Source organism: Dendropsophus ebraccatus, chromosome 6, assembly GCF_027789765.1.
Source record: "Dendropsophus ebraccatus isolate aDenEbr1 chromosome 6, aDenEbr1.pat, whole genome shotgun sequence".
In the NCBI taxonomy this organism is placed as follows: Eukaryota; Metazoa; Chordata; class Amphibia; order Anura; family Hylidae; genus Dendropsophus; species Dendropsophus ebraccatus.
Window position 1 is genome coordinate 67,937,058 of NC_091459.1, and position 20,636 is coordinate 67,957,693.

Sequence of the window (20,636 nt, forward strand, 5' to 3'; positions counted from 1 at the left end):
CTTGTTGTCTATGGGATCCCGGCCGGAGCATATACACATGGTATACGCTCCGGCTGGGATCCCTAGCAGCACCACTAACAATTGACATGTCAGTTTTCTGCGCCTGCTATTCACTGAATAGCGGCCGCAGAAAACCATGTCCGTGCACATTGTGGAGCGAACCAACCCTATTACCTTATTTGATACACTATTTATGGGTCTTGTCACTCTTCAGATTGTGCTTCTAGACTACCTGTTGCCTTCAGATGTCTATGTACAGCTTGTACAAGACAACCCAAACTCTCACCAGTGTTGCTTTGTTTCTAATTTTACACAACTTGTTTGATACTAATCTACAGTATTTGGATGTACTGAAAGACATACGCAGTAACACATTTGCTGCTCATATAGTATAATTTGTATTACAAGAAGAGATTGTATTTGTTTGTTCTATTCATGCACTTTGGTATTTTATGGGTGTCATGGATATGCTTTTTTAACTTTCCCTTCTTATCCCAGAGACCTGGGTCAAGGATGGAAGGTGAAAACCGTCACAGTTTGCAGCAGATCAGGAGCTTTTATTTTATGTTTTAGAGGTACTGGTGCTCATATGATATATTTACAGAGCAGCCTCACCCAGGACCTCTTTAGTAGTGACAGGATGAAGTGCTTCTTTGCGGCGCTGAGACACACCCTGTACACAGAATGCCATTGCTATGATGTTCTGTGTACAGGCAGGACTTTTAAACCTCTATATAAGCTGGGCATTGGGTCAGTGATGTCACTGCTCCAGGGAACCCCAATGCAAGACTGAATTGGCTGTAGAAACCAACTTGCAGAAGGGCTAGGCAAGGCAATTAGTGAAATGCATAAAAAATAAATCGGGAAAACCACGTTAAGGGATCAATAAGCCATGAGAATGCTAAAACCATCTTGTGGCCCCTTTGAAGTGTTATTGTAACCATGCTGGTTTTTAAAGCTTTCAAGAGAATAAACACTTGGGCAACAGCTATCCAAAATGTATGGCAATCTTAGGGGTGTGAATACAAGTAGCTGTTTGTGCAGCATGGCCAAGGACAGCTCGGCAAAACCATGGCTAATTGTGGTAAAAACACATGTGGCTCCATGGCAGAATCGGTACATGTAAGGGCATCTTAAATGTTATAAATAAAGCTGATGTTGCACTGTATATCCAAGAGTTTTGTGTTTCTATAGTCAAAATGATTCTCTGTGCTTTAACTAGATATGTAGACATCTGGAAAATGTACTTCATAATTCTGATTCATAACAGTGGCAGAAGAAATTAAATAATGGACGTGCAAACACCAGCCATATGCCTATGAGGCAGAAAATACAAACTGATTTACTAGGAAAGCACAACCTATAAAACTATAAACTAATTACGATCAGACTGTGTACTTCAAACACAGATGGAATAGGAATAATTGGTCTCCAAAGCTTGTGGCTATTTAAGCATTCTGCTCAATGTTTTTATTATTATTTTTTTTAATTTCCTTAATTTTTTTTTAAGTGTAAAAGTATTCTAGGGATAGAGGTATTTCATAGAAATAGACCAGCCGCTGGTCCTTTTACAGAATTATGGGAGAAATCTACTACAAAAGCTTTTATCAGTCATTAGGGTTTTTTATTAAATTGACATCTGGGGTTGTGCGTATCGGAAGAAATTGTACCTTTACTTACTCGGATAAACATTGCCTTGATAATTGTCATTGTTCTTCATTTACACATTATTGGCTAAAATGTTACATATGTTTGTATGTGTAACAAGAAACTTTTTCTATCTTTAGCAACTTGGATATCTACTGTATTTTAACAAATTCTTGCTATACATCTGTGTCCATTAGAGTCAGAGTCTAAAGAGAAAGAAGGTGCTCGTCGCTTTTCCTTAGCCTCTTCTATCAGTTCATCAGCTATTAGAGTTCCTGCTCGCACAAAAGGTAGTGAACTTATACCATTGCATCTATTGTCAAATCTACATTTACCTCTCATCCATAGATGTGCCTGTGCTTTATACAGAGGCTTTCTGGTTAATTATCTGTCATAGTATTGAAATTAATCAGCAAAACTGTGTGAAGAGGCTCAAAAAGTTTTAAAATCTGTAACTGTATTGCAATAAATTCACAACTGTTATCATTGTCGGGAACACCCTTCCATGTACACTAAAGCTAATTTACAATATACCTTCCTGAGTGTATGGCATACAAATAAGGTAGAATGTAAATACAAGGGAGCACATTAATTAATATGTATCCGGAATAATTTGTGCTCTTTATAGTAAAAATAAAGTTATATACAAAATCAAAACCTAGGTGACTGTTACAGTCTGTAATGCTAGCAAAACAAATGTTCTATAGAAAAAAAATCTTTATTTTTGTATTCTAAAAGTCAATTTTATTTTTGTTCGCCTTTATTAATGTAAAAAAGAATGAATGGTTCACTTACCGTGCCTGCTTGGCCACCGCTTTGACACATTCAGTGGCCCCATAGAGAATGACTGCGAAAGCATGGTGAGCGCTCCATTTAATTCAGGAACGAAGGAATCCCCGTTCTCGTGATCAGTCCAGCAGTCAGGCCCCCAGCCAACATCCTGTTATCCTCTATCCTATGGATTCCAGTTATGAAACTAACAATACTAATACTTGTATTTTCATTATCTAGATACTCTTGTCCATGTAACATTGTTCAGATACCATTGACATTTTGGTAAGAATGAAATGTCAGGTCCCTACAAACATATAGGCCACTCTTAACTAAGTCTCCACCCCTGTGTGCCTCTTAATCCAAAACTCTGAGTTGACATAGATATTCACCATGATTTACGCCCGCCTATTACATGTGATACTAAAAAAGTCACATATTTTTATGCAGTGCGGCCAAGTTGCACAAAAGTTTGCAAATTTTGCTAATTTATGCCAGGGGCAAGGTTGATAAATCCTCCTCTTTGTGTCTTTGTTATTTTGCAATCGAACTAGTTATGACATGCCATGGATTCTTACTAGATTGAATAAATAGGTCTCAACAAGCTTTTGACCTTCATATAACCTGGAGTGTTGGCCATATAATTATTGGCTTTACTGACTGATTATTTTAGTTAATAAATACTTAAATTCCTCATCAAATAATAGTTCTGGAGCAACTTTTCTTAAAATATTGAGCCAGATTTACTAAAACTATGTCCAAACTTGCCAGACTTCAAATGTGCCAGATATAATGTTGTGGTGTTGGCTGTTTCATAAATCTATTGTATCTGAAGACTGTCTACTCTATGCTTAGGCCAACTATTAGTTAGTTTAATGTGCACCAGAGTTTCTAGCCAGATTTTCGCATTTTGGTTTACAAGTGTTTCTTAAGTGTCGACATAATAAATGTGGAAAAAAGTCCAGTACACCAAATATTTTGCAGAATTCTGGTGCATAGGTACATCTAGGTCATTGTATTGTTCTTCTCTTATTCCTCCAAAAATATCTGAATGATATGAATCTATTGACAACTGGGTGTAACTATTCCTGTCACTAGTATATGTCCCTACACACTCTGACGCTGTCCAGCATTGCCTTTGTGAGTGTGTGTAGTGAAATCATGTACCAACAATAAAAACAGAAACACCCAATTATAATGAATTATTTTCAAGGAGAAATAACACAGAAATGGCTCCAGTATTGTTATAGGTAAAGGCAAAAAGGAGGTCAGCACTTCCAGTAAAACATGTTCTTTATTTCTTACTCCATTAAAAGCGAACAAAAGGCAGATACAAAATAAGTGAGAAAATACACATCTGACGCGTTTCTGGCTATACGCCCTTAATCATAGATGACATGTACAAAGGTATACTGGGATAAATATAGGGGAAATAAACACATGTTCCCTCCCACATAACACCTGAATCACATTGTTTTCTCATTAACATTTAAAGTGAAAGACATGAAAAAGCGCACATAAAGTGCACAGTGCTATATATAATAGAAAATACAAAATTACAAATATATATATAAAGATACAAAAATACAAAAATACAAAACATCATACAGATTAATAATTCATGATAAGATCCAATCTATGGTTCAATCCTTTTGGAGATGAAGAATCCAACATGAGAATCCAATATCCTTCACGATTTAAAAGTTTCTGTTTTCTATCACCTCCACGATCAGGGCGGAATACTCTCTCTATACCCATAATGGAAAGTGATGAAATGTCTCCTGCATGGACTAGAGAAAAATGCTTAGCCACATTTGATGGATTTTTCACGTTCATGTGTGTAGCACCATAAATATGTTCCCGTAAACGGTCTTTTAACCTACGGCTAGTGCAACCTACATAACCCATTTCACATGTAGTGCAGAATATGTAATAAATTAACCAAGTAGTATTATAATTCATATAGCTTCTAATTTTATATTCTGTGTTGTCTACTTTGTTTACAATAACTTTTGTTTGTTTAATATATTTACAACAGTTACATCTTACCCCTCCGCATTTATAATTACCCTTGGTATTTAACCATGTGGGATTAGCAGAATGTGCAGTAATATGAGAGGGTGCCAAAAGGCTACCTAAAGTTGGGGGGCGTTTAGTAGAAAAGTTGCAGCCATCCTGCATAATTTGTTTGAGCGTACAATCTTGATACAGTATTGGCAAAAACTTTTCAACTATATCACGTATCTCAACAAACTGTTGTGAATAGGTGGTGACAAACGTAGGTTTTTTTGAGAAACTCGTGGACTGTTGTTTTTTATTATACAAAAGGTCCTTGCGGTTTCTAGTTTGTGCACTATTGTGAGCTTTAACAATATTGTGATCCTTATAGCCTCGTTTTTTTAAACGTGCGCTAAGGTTGGCAGATTCACTCTCGTAACTCTGCAAGGTGGAGCAGTTCCTGCGCATGCGCACGAACTCCCCCACCGGCAGGCCACGTATAGTATGGGCAGGATGGCAAGAATCTGCTCTAAGAATAGTGTTACCGGCAGTGGGCTTCCTATAATTGGATGTGTCTATTTTATTAGAATTAGCTGTTAATCTAACATCCAAAAATGAAACACTATGCCGGTCCCACTCGTAAGTGAATTTCAGAGACACTGGATTTTTGTTGCAATAATCCATAAAGTCTGGTATGGCCGCCACACTACCAGCCCAAACAATGATGACATCATCAATGTAGCGGCCATACCAGACGATGGACTCGCGGAAAGGATTGGAGGTGTCAAAAATGTACATTTCTTCCCGCCATGCTACAAATAAATTTGCCAGCACTGGTGAGAATTTAGCCCCCATTGAGGCACCTTTGCATTGTAGGTAGTACACTTGATTGAACATAAAATAATTATGTCCCAAAAGATACTCAACTGCCATGACAATAAATGAAATCAAGTCCGTGTGATATGTTGAATATTTGTGCAGATGATATAGAAGGGCATCAATGGCCAACGTGTGTGGAATACAAGTATACAAGGATTCGATGTCACTCGTAATCCATGCATAGTTGTCCTGCCATTCAATATCATCCACACTTTTGAGTACATGTTTGGTATCCTGTAGGTATCCAAAACATCTAACAACCAGAGGTTGTAAAGTCATGTCAACCCATTCACTTAATACAGCAATCTTATTACCGCAACAAGAAACGCAACACGTCTGCACAGCCCCCAAAAAACGGGAGAAGCGGCAACGACGTGCAGGTCGCAAACACCGTAAAAAGATATCCACAACGAGAGAAGACCCCAAGGAAGAAGCATTAAGTTGCAATGTTATCAATTTGTCATCATACATTATTACTGATTCTGAGGTTAGTGTTTTAGCCAAAGGCATGAATTTTGCTCCCTCATATGATTTTGATTTATATCGCACTATTATGGATGTTAACAAATTTTCTAGGCTTATCACTGTAAAAAAAACATTTTTTTTCGTTAGATAACAGTAATGATGACACACATGATTTGAACAACAGCAGTATGCAAACCTCTGAAAATTTTGAGGATCACACTGTATTGTTTACGGAGAATGTTGCTTTAGCTTCTCTGCAGTCATTGGAACAGTCTATTGACCATTCATGTTGCAATAATATTAAACATGTTCCAATGACTGTAAAGAACTCTCAATTCTATCCCATTTATGCCAGATCAGAACCACTGGACCTTTTCCAACAGCTAGTACAAGAGGAATTGGTAAAATTACATAAGAAAGTCACAAAACAACATAAAACGCAAAGTGGTAATCTTACTAAATCTGAACGGGACGCCATACACAGCATTAGGTGTAATGATGATCTTATCGTCCGCTCGGCGGACAAGGGAGGAGCTGTGGTTCTTCTGAATAAAAGTTTATACATACAGCTTAATGAAACTATGTTACAAGATACTGATACTTACAGTGTCCTCCCTTCTAACCCTACTGCTGAATATGGTGTAATCCTTAGAAAAATTGTAGAGGAAGGTTTTACTCTCGGTGTTCTTACACAGAGGGAGATGGAATATTTGGTTCCGGAGAACCCCGTGATACCGATATTCCATTCAGTCCCAAAAATTCATAAAGGCCGATTCCCTCCACCTATGAGACCCATCGTGGCAGGAATCGGTTCTTTAAATGAAAAATTAAGTGAATGGGTTGACATGACTTTACAACCTCTGGTTGTTAGATGTTTTGGATACCTACAGGATACCAAACATGTACTCAAAAGTGTGGATGATATTGAATGGCAGGACAACTATGCATGGATTACGAGTGACATCGAATCCTTGTATACTTGTATTCCACACACGTTGGCCATTGATGCCCTTCTATATCATCTGCACAAATATTCAACATATCACACGGACTTGATTTCATTTATTGTCATGGCAGTTGAGTATCTTTTGGGACATAATTATTTTATGTTCAATCAAGTGTACTACCTACAATGCAAAGGTGCCTCAATGGGGGCTAAATTCTCACCAGTGCTGGCAAATTTATTTGTAGCATGGTGGGAAGAAATGTACATTTTTGACACCTCCAATCCTTTCCGCGAGTCCATCGTCTGGTATGGCCGCTACATTGATGATGTCATCATTGTTTGGGCTGGTAGTGTGGCGGCCATACCAGACTTTATGGATTATTGCAACAAAAATCCAGTGTCTCTGAAATTCACTTACGAGTGGGACCGGCATAGTGTTTCATTTTTGGATGTTAGATTAACAGCTAATTCTAATAAAATAGACACATCCAATTATAGGAAGCCCACTGCCGGTAACACTATTCTTAGAGCAGATTCTTGCCATCCTGCCCATACTATACGTGGCCTGCCGGTGGGGGAGTTCGTGCGCATGCGCAGGAACTGCTCCACCTTGCAGAGTTACGAGAGTGAATCTGCCAACCTTAGCGCACGTTTAAAAAAAACGAGGCTATAAGGATCACAATATTGTTAAAGCTCACAATAGTGCACAAACTAGAAACCGCAAGGACCTTTTGTATAATAAAAAACAACAGTCCACGAGTTTCTCAAAAAAACCTACGTTTGTCACCACCTATTCACAACAGTTTGTTGAGATACGTGATATAGTTGAAAAGTTTTTGCCAATACTGTATCAAGATTGTACGCTCAAACAAATTATGCAGGATGGCTGCAACTTTTCTACTAAACGCCCCCCAACTTTAGGTAGCCTTTTGGCACCCTCTCATATTACTGCACATTCTGCTAATCCCACATGGTTAAATACCAAGGGTAATTATAAATGCGGAGGGGTAAGATGTAACTGTTGTAAATATATTAAACAAACAAAAGTTATTGTAAACAAAGTAGACAACACAGAATATAAAATTAGAAGCTATATGAATTATAATACTACTTGGTTAATTTATTACATATTCTGCACTACATGTGAAATGGGTTATGTAGGTTGCACTAGCCGTAGGTTAAAAGACCGTTTACGGGAACATATTTATGGTGCTACACACATGAACGTGAAAAATCCATCAAATGTGGCTAAGCATTTTTCTCTAGTCCATGCAGGAGACATTTCATCACTTTCCATTATGGGTATAGAGAGAGTATTCCGCCCTGATCGTGGAGGTGATAGAAAACAGAAACTTTTAAATCGTGAAGGATATTGGATTCTCATGTTGGATTCTTCATCTCCAAAAGGATTGAACCATAGATTGGATCTTATCATGAATTATTAATCTGTATGATGTTTTGTATTTTTGTATTTTTGTATCTTTATATATATATTTGTAATTTTGTATTTTCTATTATATATAGCACTGTGCACTTTATGTGCGCTTTTTCATGTCTTTCACTTTAAATGTTAATGAGAAAACAATGTGATTCAGGTGTTATGTGGGAGGGAACATGTGTTTATTTCCCCTATATTTATCCCAGTATACCTTTGTACATGTCATCTATGATTAAGGGCGTATAGCCAGAAACGCGTCAGATGTGTATTTTCTCACTTATTTTGTATCTGCCTTTTGTTCGCTTTTAATGGAGTAAGAAATAAAGAACAAGTTTTACTGGAAGTGCTGACCTCCTTTTTGCCTTTACCTATATACTTCGATTTTTGGTCGTGCACTGGCTGGGTGAGCTGAGTCTACTAATTACGTTGATTCTCCAGTATTGTTATGTCATGAGGAATAGTTATTGTATTACTCTACCAATTAAAATGTATACATTTTCTTTTAACACAAGAATTGAATGCAACTATATTACAAATTGTCCACATTTGTAAACTTAATAGGTCCTCTTGGTCCAGATGTTAAAGTAAAAAGGCATGAAATAAAGAGTGACCCCACACCACTGGGTCTCGAAGGTATAAGTGATTTTGCATGTGTGTGTAGTTTCCTGTTTTCTGTCTTGCACAGAATATGTTGTGTTTGCTTGTTCTTTCTTTTTATTACTATATAATATTGTGAAGATCAATAGACAGGACAGTTATACTATGTTGCACATAATAAGATTTAACATATTTCTTCTCTTGTGTGGGTTGATAACAGAAAACTCTATTTACTTGTAGGTTTTTTTTTCTTGTGCAAGCTAAATAGCATTGCATGAAAACTTTAGGTAAAAATAAATACTTTTTAGTCTTAGGCCTTATACACACCTTCAGTGTTCTTTTACTGGCCCATAAATTCTTCCCGCTGTTAAAGTTCAAAGTCAGCTAAAAAATATGGATTGTGCATCTGTAGTGCATCCGCAATCTGTATTTGAAGATTTGTTACAGTGCATTCTGACTGGGTAAATTTAGCAGTTTTCATGCCTTATTTTACATCATATGTCATGGTGCTTGTTCAAGTAAAAAGTGATCTTTTATCATCTGCAGATTGTGTTAAGTGGGCGGGGCTTCACAACAATGTGCCACTTGACAGCGTCACGGTCGGCCCCGCCCTCCATGACTTCATATACACATAGGGCCTGCCCCCTCGACCACCACTGGAAAAGGCCTAAAGGTCTAGGACCCACCCCCTCTAGGTCGGCCCATACCAATGGACGCCGAGGGGGCGGGGCCTATGTGCTGCTGACATCACGGAGTGGCACTGTGGGTGGGGCTAAGTGGCGCAGTTGTCACAAAGCCCTGCCCACTAAGCATAATCTGATCACTTTTTACTTGAACAAGCACCATGATGTATGATGTAAAATAAGGTATGAGAACTGCTAAGTTTACCCTTTACACCTGTGTAGAGAATTCAAAATGCAAAAAGGGGGTGACAGTGTCACTTTAAATCTGTACTGTACTAGTTTAATAAAGTTGATCAGGTTAAAAAAAAACAGTTGTAACCAGTTTGTCCATTGCAGATCCGCATTTTTTGTGCATGATATGGATGATTTAGGCTTCAATCCGTATTCCATTGACTTCTATTGGAGAATCCACAAAAAAATGTGCTGCACACTTGGACATGTACTTTTTTTTTGGAGGATCAGATTGCACACTAGTAATCTACTGATGGTGTGAATAGTCGATTTGAAATCAATGGCCAATAACTCAAGTATGTAATTGCGGATACGCAATTGCGGACACAATTGAAGAACAACTGAATAAAGACTTAAGCTGATCATAGTTGTAATGGTAATCAATAACTAATTCACCAATGTTACTTTTAGTAGCAATAATTGTTACATCTGTGGTACTGATGAGGATCAATTCAAAGCAATTAAAATCTGCTTTAGGCCTCGTTCATATGCTTTATATTTTCAATAAATAACGGCCGTTGTTGCAGATTGCAACACCGGCCGCTATTTATTGAAAAGGCAAATTCACGTTGTTTCCTATGGAATCATGGCTGGAGTGTATGCACACTGTATACACTCCGGACGGAATTCCATGCGGCTGCACAGAAAACTGACATGTCAGTGAAATGACATTGACTTTGCAGACAATATATACTACAGCTCCGGCCGTACTTTACATTGTCTGCTATGGTTAATTGGAACGCGGGCACACCTGAATGTGCCCGTATTCCAATTCAAAAGAAAAGATTAACTTCACAGACAGCGGCCGTTTGGTGACACAGCCGTGTCACATAACAGCTGCTGTCTTAGGCCATGTTCAAACAATGTATATTTTCGTAAAAGTATTGATTAATACGAAAATATACGTTACCTTGCCGTCTATGGAATCCCTGCCGGAGCGTATACACATAGTATAGGATATCTAGCGGCGCTGTAGAAAACCCTGTCAGTGCACACAATGGAGCGAGTGGCTCCAGCCGCACGCTCCATAGTGTGCAGTGGGGAGTTCTGATGCGGGCGCGCACGGATGCGCCCACATCAGAACTCAGCATCTGCAAAAGATCCCGCATCAGAACTCAGCAGTGCAATGAGACTAGCTGTTTCCCAGGATGGCCGGTCTCATACAGCGTCTGAACATAGCCTGACAGCGTATGAACGTGGCCTTAGACTGGAGAAGCACCATAACTGGTTTGACTTTTGGCTACTCCCAGGGGCACTGTCTTAGCAGCCCCTAACTAAGAGCGAATTACTAAGGAGAAAAGCAGAGGCAAATCTAAGCGCAGTCTGATGTTATGTGTAGGCAGCTTTTAAGTGTAGACAGAAACAGGCAATGTGTTCATTGCGGGGAGCACAGCTTTCCAATTAACAGCTGTATCTGTTTTATGGATACACAATACCATGAAAATCTATTACAAAAAAAGCTGTATACATTTAATAAATGCCAGACAGATGCCATACAGTGGCATCCATCACCCAGTGCCTTTTACTGAACGTCTGCAAAATGGAACATGGTAATCTACTGCGCTAATCCATTAATTTTTTACAGTTATACATAAACAAAAAACTTGAGATGAACAGACCTTTAGTTATAATCCCTTAGTTAAAAGAATACAAGGAAAGTGCTAGAGCATTATTTTCTCTAGTTACTAACTGAGAACAAAGTGATTTTCCATGATGTCCAAGTCCTATCTACACTGATACCATCTGTCAGTGGACAGTCGTGTGGAGAGCTCAATACACCTTATGCTGATGCTCGATTTTGCCACAAGCAGAGGGTAAAGCCAATAAAAGTATGACGGTCTAACATAAATCCAGCAGACCTGCAGCTGCCACACAGCAGGCGCAGAAATCTAGCAGGCGTAAATCATGATAAATCAGGCTTTCCACCTTGCCACGTCTCTTGCCCACCCAACAGGCGAACAGGGCGTATGTTAGGGAATATTCTTTTAGGGCAGATTTCTGTGCAAAACTCATTAGTGCATTTATCCTGGTGTACGCTGGGGGGACTATTGATAAATACAGAACACCACAGTGTTTGGGGACCTTTAGTCTAGGAAGGAAGGATACCACCATTGGGACAGATTCATACTGCAGTGCTTGAATGTATTCAAAAAAGGGAGAGAAGTTTTTCCTTTAAACTATCCTTCCTGACACTTATTCATTTTAGTACTTTATGGGGGATATTTACTAACAAATCTAAAAACACGATTTTGTCAAAGATGTTTTGGCATAATTTCCAATCTAATGTGTTTAGTCAAATTTATGTAAATTGTCTAATAGCATAGTAAATGTGTCTTGAAAATAATGGTCTTTTAATTAGTCTAATAAATTCACCTGGTTCAGAGCAGACGTAGTGATGCGCCAATATATGCGACTTTTAAAAAAAATTGAGCAGTTAATAAATTTAGCTAAAGAAGAATTCTGGCGCACTTTCCTTCTAATTAACAACAAAAAATCTAATTTAAAAAGTTGCATCTAATTTGGATAGTCTTGTCTAAAAAAGCTTCATAAATTCATATTAGATTTATTCTGAGTGCAAACTAGATATATTAGACTAAAAATTAGTTTGATAAATGTTCCCCTATGTCTCTGTGGTTGGACATAAACAACTGTTTACCATTGAAATGTTGGAACAAAATGAAAAATGCATATCATGTAGTATAGGGTAGTGTGGACCACTAACATCGCAGCTGCATTTTACTAGTTTGCACGCAGTGAGTGAGTTTTGTTCCTTTTTTTTCCTAACCACATTCATATCTTTGGTTTTGAGTAACCTTGCCGAGCAACTTCTACCTTGTCACCTTCTCGTCTCTGTTTTCGTTCTTTATTCCGTGTCCTTCTTTAATATATATATATTATATATATATATTCTGTGTAGATAGATTAAATCTTAATAATAGTAATTGTAAATATATTTGAGAACCTCAGTATTGATATGTCTTGTTCATCACTGGGCATGCATGCTTTGAGAATGGGTTGATGTTGTCGTTGTGTCTGTATTTGTTGCATGCTTTGTATGTACTTGGTATTATGACTGTTGATGTTTTGTGTCTGATTTCTGCACATATACTGTAACACTGTTGTTCTTAGAGGCAAGACTTAATTTTGAAACTCCTGGCCACCAGGGAAAAAGTTGTATTCCTGCCCCCAAAATATCACCAGTACCAGTAGAGGTACTGATGTCTTTTTATGTGGTAGAGGAATTGTTGGGCACCTGGTACCATTTGTAATTGTTTTCCCTATGGTTATACCTCTTGTTCTATAGAATTAAAAAAATGTATGTTTCAAGGAGAAAACCGCAACCTGATGGGTATTGATTTTATTCTGAAAAGATTAAGACTCCAGTCAAATTCAAAAAATGATAAGCCTGTGAACTAACTAGAAATGTTCCAAATCTGCATTTTTCAACTACAAAATCATTGGCATCCTATAGCAGCATAACATAACATGATGACAGGTACCTATTTTTAAAGAGGTTGACCAGGCTGTTAGTGGGAGGGAGGAAGATAGATAGATAGATAGATAGATAGAAAGATAAGAAAAAGAAGAAGAAAGTGGTGATCAACAGAGACCCAGGGAGCTTTGGAACAAGAGTAATGGGATGAAGAAGGTAAGTATTTTATTAAACTAGCCTTTGACATACCATCAGGCCAATATTGAAAATGCACTTTATTAAAGCAAATAATCTGCAGTACAAGAAAAGGCTATTTTTTTTATACAAATAAAACCCTTACAGATTCAGAAAATTTCCTATCAGTAGTTTTCCCACTGTAACAAATTATGGCATAATGCAAGAACTTCCCTCCAATCATGTTGTTCATGTACTACAACTCCAAATCATTTACTAAAATTATTACTTGTATGTTTTTTTTTTTTTTTTATAGATTGGCCAAAGCATTTTAATTCTCTGGAAACGTATGAAGATTTTTCTGCTATTCCTTCTAGCAATGATGAACTTTCAAATTCTGATAATGAGGAGGAAACGACTACAGCAAAAGTGATATATATTTCTTTATAAAAGGGATTCTACTTTGGGTTATGTTTAGGCTAGGTTTACACTGCATTCTTTTTGCGGTTGTCTTTGTGGAAATATTGATAAGGAGCATTTTGACTCTAAAATGACAGCCATCCAAAAAGACGGTCATCATTTTCCTGTTGTGGAACATGTGAGAGCAAAAGTAAAGGTTGGCACAGCTACATAGTCAAAAAGAAGTGCAAAGTCAATATGTCAAACCAACAATATGTAAACACAAAGCGACCATATTAAAAAGCATTATGCACACTCATGTATCAGAAAAATAGAAAACTACAGATTCTTTATGATATACTGTATACTGCCAACAAACAGTAAAAAAAAAATGTAAAAATTGACCACAACCAGTCTATATATAAACTGGTGGATCCCTACAATACTGAGAATTACAACATACACCAGGAATACATTAGTATTTATGTAATAAAGAAGCTGTATTTTTGCATTGTGGTTTTTAATATGGTCGCTTTGTGTTTACATAGTGGAACATACATGTAGCCTTAGAGCCATGGTTGTGTAATGATAAAGGTTTCTTTTTTGGATTAAGAATTTTCATCATATTTCCAGAATAAGTTTAATTCATATGTACAAAACAATGATATAGAGTTCTACTGTATTATTACAGACAATTATACTTTGATTAATAAAAGAATTTCACCTACAAATCTATTATCCCTAGTGCAGCGAAAGCTTCATAAGAGGTCTCATGTCTGTGTAATACTTCCATACATAGCCCATGTTATACCATTCATTGCCCTAAATAAAATGCATTCCAAACAATAATCCCTTAAAGGAGAACTCCAGGCTGGGGTGATTTTTGGCAAAGTTCCTGGGAGGATGCTCTCACCTTCCCCGCTCCAGCGCTGATGCCGGAATCCCGCAGCTCTGGTCTCCCTGTCCCGGACAGTTCTGGATCTGAGAGGAGATCTGAGACAAGCCATGTCAGGCCCACTCAGCCAGTCAGCGGTCCAACCTTGGCCACTGACTGGCTGAGCAGGAATGACACAACACGTCCCAGGTCCCTACTCAGACCCAGAAGCAGCCAGGGCCAATAAACAGGAGATGTGGTATACCGGCATCAGTGCTGGAGCAGGGGAGGTGAGAGCATGTTACTTCTTTCATCCCGGCACCTTGGCAAAATCACCCCAGCCCAGAATTCTCCTTTAAAGAAGCACTCACAGGTTTTTTTTTTTTACTATTAATTATGCAGCTAGTAAGCCAATACATCAATCTATATAATTCAGCTAGTGTTAACTCCTGAAAGTCCCTGGAATACTTTCCTTTAGTTGGGTCATGTGATCTTATGGTGACCTCCCCACCCACCCACCCACCTGGAAATTACATGTGTTTCTTTGTTCTCAATGTGGTCACCAGTGTGGTCAAGGTGGTAACTTATCAGAAGTCACATGACCCAGATACATTAATAAAAGTATTGATGCTTCAGAGTTGAGTTGAAACATGACACTGGAAGGAAAAGTTATGGAATATGGCATTATGGGATAGAAAATCCAGGAGTAATTTTTTTCCAAAAGCACACACAATTTCCACATGATTCCACAATATTACTACCTTATACACCAATAAATAGTTCTGGAAAGATTTAGATTGACCTAAGGTCCCTGGTGGGGGCAAACAGTGTCCCTGTCAGTTTCCCAGCCTTTCATACCCTACATGTATACATTTTTATATTTTTTCTCTATTGCTGCAATGAGATTCATTTCTAATTCTGTAATACAGCTGTGATCACTGTGCTTCCATGTGCAGTATGATGTAAGATATACAATATATCATTCTGTTTCACTTTGCAGGTTTCCAGCCTTTTCTGTGTTGAGAGTCGTTTTGAGACATGCTCACCTACCGCCTTTTTCCTTCAACCAGGGGATGTAGTACAATTTCATCAATGTGGAGAGAATGGACAGTGGTTAGTATAAAAAAATCTAATAATGAGAAATCACTTGTCTGTATACCTGTAATAAATGGTGTAATAAGAGAAATGGGATGTTATACTGTGCCTTATATCTGGTTTCAGTGGGTATCTTTGGTGAAATTTCTCAATCAGGCTGGAAACATTGATATTGCTCAATGCTTCCACAAACTATCCTCTGGATGATACCCTTGCCAATTTGTTAGAAACTTCATGGTGTGATGTTCCTGACTCTTTACTTCAGTAGAATCAGGAGGAGGAAGAAGGTGCCCTAGAAATGTATATGAAACAACGAGATACACAAAATACTGGATGGATCCTCATTGTTTTGGGGGATTTTATGATGAAAAGCCATGTCCAATCATTTTGAAAGATCTGATACCTTTTTGACCGACTTTTTCCAAAGATACATTCAAATTCAGATTCTTAAAGAGCTTGTTGAACAATGTTCAGTTGCAATGTTTGTGACTAATATTGAGTATTATGGAAGAAAGTGTACTGTAGTCATTATGTCTATATGTAGATTGATGAAAGGGATAATTAACTAATTCATTAACATAAAAAAATACTTGGTAGGGATCTCAGCTCAGCTGTCACTGTGGTATAAGATGTAACATGAACTGATTTAAGTCAAAAACAGTTAAATATTTCTAAAGATTCCTTCTCTCTGATTCTCTGTTTTTCTGTTGGATAAGCAGTGGAGACAGCTTCCTTGGCTTTAGCTTATCATCCCATACACTATGGGGGATATTTACTAACAAATCTAAAAACACGATTTTGTCAAAGATGTTTTGGCATAATTTCCAATCTAATGTGTGTTAATCAAATTTATGTAAATTGTCTAATAGCATAGTAAATGTGTCTTAAAAATAAAGGTCTTTTAATTAGTCTAATAAATTCACCTGGTTCAGAGCAGACGTAGCGATGCGCCAAAATATGCGACTTTTTAAAAAATTGCACAGTTAATAAATGTAGCTAAAAAAGAATTCTGGCGCACTTTCGATCTAATTAACAACAAAAAATCTAATTCAAAAAGTCTCATCTAATTTGGATAGTCTTGTCTAAAAAAGCTTCACAAATTCATATTAGATTTATTTTGAGAGCAAACTAGATATAGTAGACTAAAAACAGGCACAATTAGTTTGATAACTGTCCCCCTATGTACCTTATTTGTTCTACATGTTGATCCTACTCGTTTACCCGCACCTAGTTGTTTTCCTGTCCATATGTGCCTTAAGGAGGTTGTGCCCCTGGACTGTGTCTATTCCTGCAGAAAATGTGGTTTGTTTGTCTAAATAAAGAATTTATAAAAAACAGGTATATATGACACAAAAAGTCCAGAAATATGGTGATCATACATTGTGGGTGATGTTCTAGTTTAAAGCAAATGTACCATTAGGCACAGCAATTTCTTTTTTTGCATTACACTGTTGGCACCAATGCAATGATCCTGGTGGTGCAGTCCTTTTTTCAAAATCACTTGGGGGGGGGGGGCAGATTGTGGGTACAGAGTCACTTTAAGAGAAACGCAGAGTACATATATATATACAGTATATCAGAAGAAAAAAAAATTTTGTGACCTACGCTTGCCTTCAAGTAGCATGTTATGATTTACAAAACTTAAACCTACAGGACCAATTGAGTAACTATAGTTATGTTTTTGATTTACTTTCAGGTTAGTGAAAGAGCTTGTTTCAAAACGAAAAGCCTGGGTACCTTCCAGTATATTAACACCCAAATCATCTGCAAATGTCTGTCTAAAAGATAACAGCGCAGGTAATTGTTACACTCATCGAATGAATCTGAGCTTTGGTAGTAGCAGGCTACTGCATGAGCATGTGCATGGCTACAGGATTTGTATCGTGTGGCAGAGTGTGTGTTTGGGGGGATTCTTTTGAAGTTTGCCAACAGAGAGGCATTGTATGCTAACAGGAATATGAGAGAAAATGTAAGCTGTTTTCTTTATTGTAAGACTATGGGAAATGAATTAGCAGTATGGCATACAGCAGCACCCATTTTTACCCTCTGTTTTTTTCCTTTTTTATGGATACATTCAACATATACTGCCTTTTTTATATATACTTGCCAGTTTTAGCAATTACACCCTAAATACTAAATAGATAAAACTAGCAAGTATACATCAAGCAATACATAGGTTAACAGCAGCATTTGGGTGCCCTCTCACATATTTTTTGTTTGGCGTTTTTTATGGCAAAAAAATACCAGAAAAAATGCCAATGCAGCGCATGATATTTTTTCCATGTGTTTGTGTTTATTTTAGCGGTTCTTTTTTAGCGTTTTTGACCTTGTGTGTGAATTTTTTTTCTGGGGGCGAGGGCGATTTTTTGGGTTGCCGTTTTTACCTGAACATGGACTTAATCGTTGAAGTCCTTGTTTGGGTCCGAATCCCACCTGAATGAACCGCTTTCTTGCTGGAGTTTTCCCCCACCCCATAATGGAGCACAATCTGGCCCACATAGGCTAAAGTTAACCCCCTGGGGACCAGACCCACAGTTTGCAGGAAACACGTCACACCCTCAGCCTGCTGCATTTTACAAAACTGTCTCAGAGCATCAAAAACGCCAAGGAGGAGAGGAAAAAGCAAGTGGGGTTGCTTCTGCAACAAGTGCATACATCTCTAAAAGTATATACCCTAATAAATGAAGTTCACTTTTTTCACAAATTTTTTGAAGCGCAGGGTTAAACTGAATAATAAATGTGCACCACTGTCTTGCATTTCCCATTATATTTAGGTCATATATTATGCCACTACTGGTAATATACTAATATGTTTGCATCTTCTTTAGCTTACAGTGAAACAAGTCCAATAACATCAGTATCCACCAATATAAAAGAGAAGCAGAATGAACATAAAAGAAGTCTTGTTGCAGAGCAGAAAGTTGTAAGTTGAACATCGTGGAGCTGGCCTCTTATTAATCCAGTGAGCTGTGAGCGAGCTACAATGCGACCCAAGTTGCCTCACCCATTGTGGGTCTACAGATAAATGGCCACAGGTTCATGTTACAGAATAGCTGTGAGAAGATCTGAAGAATGTTTCATCCCTACAAAATGCTGTACTTTTTTTTTACTGGCCTATATTAGGTCAATGGGAGAGAGAAATATGAACTATGCACATAGCTCTGTGCAGCTTCGTGGCTCTCCACACTGAAAGACTATTGTATTTATACATTGTCATCATTTCCTATTGACTCGATTTACATACATTTTTAAATGCACAGATCAAAGCTTTACTGCAGGAATAACTATAGAAGCACCTTCCAAAAATGTCTGCTAACACTGAGTCTGTGCAGCTCTCCACTCCCGAGTTACAAGTGTATCTTGAGTATAATTGAGGAGGATGTTGTATGGGATGTGAATCTTCTTTGTCATTATGTGTTTGATCACCTCTTTCTGGGAACATTTTATTACCTTACAACAGACAGAATGTAGGTTAACAATCATTTTCTCCTTTTTAAGCCAGAATATCCAACTTGCACTTTGAAATGGAGACCCATTGAAGAGACCCAGTGGTTTATGGAGACCTACAGTAATTTAAAGCAATGATCAATAAGAAAATTTATGCAAGTTAGCTCTCCTGTAGAAGGAAGACAACTATCTCGTACCAAACCTTCTCCTTATGGTTTGAGTTAACTAGAATCATTGCATCTGTCTATTATTTTTTTTATGACACTTGCCAGAAGACTTTGACAGTGTATTGCTGATGATGTGTATACATGTGTTCACAGAAGATAACCCCTACATTATGAACTATTTCATCACATAAAGGTTCTTACTGCCTTCTATATTTCAGACTTCAGTGTAATGGGTTTTATACATTTTCTTATATAAGGGTACACATGTTGGATTAATGACATTGGCTCATGTACAGTTGTATTATGCTATGAACCTTCATGTATTAATGTTATAAGAGCCTCAAATGATCACACTGTGCTGCTGGGGGAGCCAATTCCTCATGTCATAGTCTCATTCTGTGGTTCCTTAAATGTTTGTCCACCTTCACTTACATTCCTGCTCAGTCTGATATTTGAAAATAAACATTAAAATGTTTTAATTGCTGGCTCCTCATCCGCCCTTTTAGTTGTTTAGACCTTGCCAGTTGCCATCACCATACTCTATATCACCATATGGCTACCAACATACCAGGGTATGGGTCCAGTTCACTTACTTCGGTAGTCTTTGTTGCTATCTCACACAATATCTTAGTTGACTCACATTGTGGTTCATATAGAGAAATGATTTGGGAATTGGTATGTCAAGTTTGGCCACTCTTATGGGACTTTTTGTTTTTACCTTGGTAGTGTGACCCCCAGCATTGTAAAGTCACAAAGCCCAGTTGTTACCTCCTAATGTCACAAAAAAATTAAACATCTCACTGCTAATGGCAAAATACAGGCCCTATACAGATATGAAAATCGCTAAAGGCAGCCCCCCCAACTGCTAAAACAAATTCCATAAAAATAATGAGGCTCTTGGAATACCATTTGCAAATAGTGTAAACTCAACAGTGTTTAGACTATAAGGAGAAGTCCGGCCTCAGGAAAAAAAACTGCAGGTTAAACTGCAGGGGACGAGGAACATAGCAAACAAATCAAATCACCTCTCCCTGTGCCTCTTCAACGTGGATCGCCGCTTCGGGATCTCCAGCAGAGCCGGCTGATGGCCAGTCAGTGACATCGACTCTGCTAGAGATCCTGTGATTGGGGGAAACGGCCAGACTTCTCCTTTAAATCTGCACTGGACATGATGAGACGCTTTTCAACTGTAATAAGTATACACTTAACATAAATCACTATTAGGGCGGGTTCACACTACGGAATTCTCGCGGACAATGTCTGCGGAATTCCGTCAGCTGTCCGCCCGCACGGGCACGCGCTTTTCTGCCGGCTCCATAGAAACCATTCTATGGGCCGGCATATTCTGCGATCCGCTAAAAGAAGTGACATGACACTTCTTTCAGCGTATAG

The 20,636-nt window shown here is 38.0% G+C and overlaps 1 protein-coding gene across 8 annotated transcripts in view; it reads left to right on the forward strand.

Moving 5' to 3' along the window:
• The window catches only part of MCF2L2 (MCF.2 cell line derived transforming sequence-like 2), a 304,091-nt gene extending 284,432 nt beyond the window's left edge, over positions 1–19,659 (forward strand). For 5 of the 8 annotated variants that reach the window (XM_069975109.1, XM_069975111.1, XM_069975106.1 and 2 more), the window contains 7 exons: positions 1,845–1,937; positions 8,706–8,777; positions 13,579–13,691; positions 15,536–15,648; positions 17,327–17,427; positions 18,459–18,553; positions 19,129–19,659. In XM_069975109.1, the coding sequence (XP_069831210.1) occupies positions 1,845–1,937; positions 8,706–8,777; positions 13,579–13,691; positions 15,536–15,648; positions 17,327–17,427; positions 18,459–18,553; positions 19,129–19,215 (674 nt within the window). In that variant the 3' untranslated portion in view covers positions 19,216–19,659. Of the gene's footprint in view, positions 1–1,844; positions 1,938–8,705; positions 8,778–13,578; positions 13,692–15,535; positions 15,649–17,326; positions 17,428–18,458 lie in introns of all 8 variants that reach the window. The other 3 variants (XM_069975108.1, XM_069975114.1, XM_069975112.1) reach the window with 3 other exon arrangements.
• The last annotated feature ends 977 nt before the right edge of the window (positions 19,660–20,636 follow it).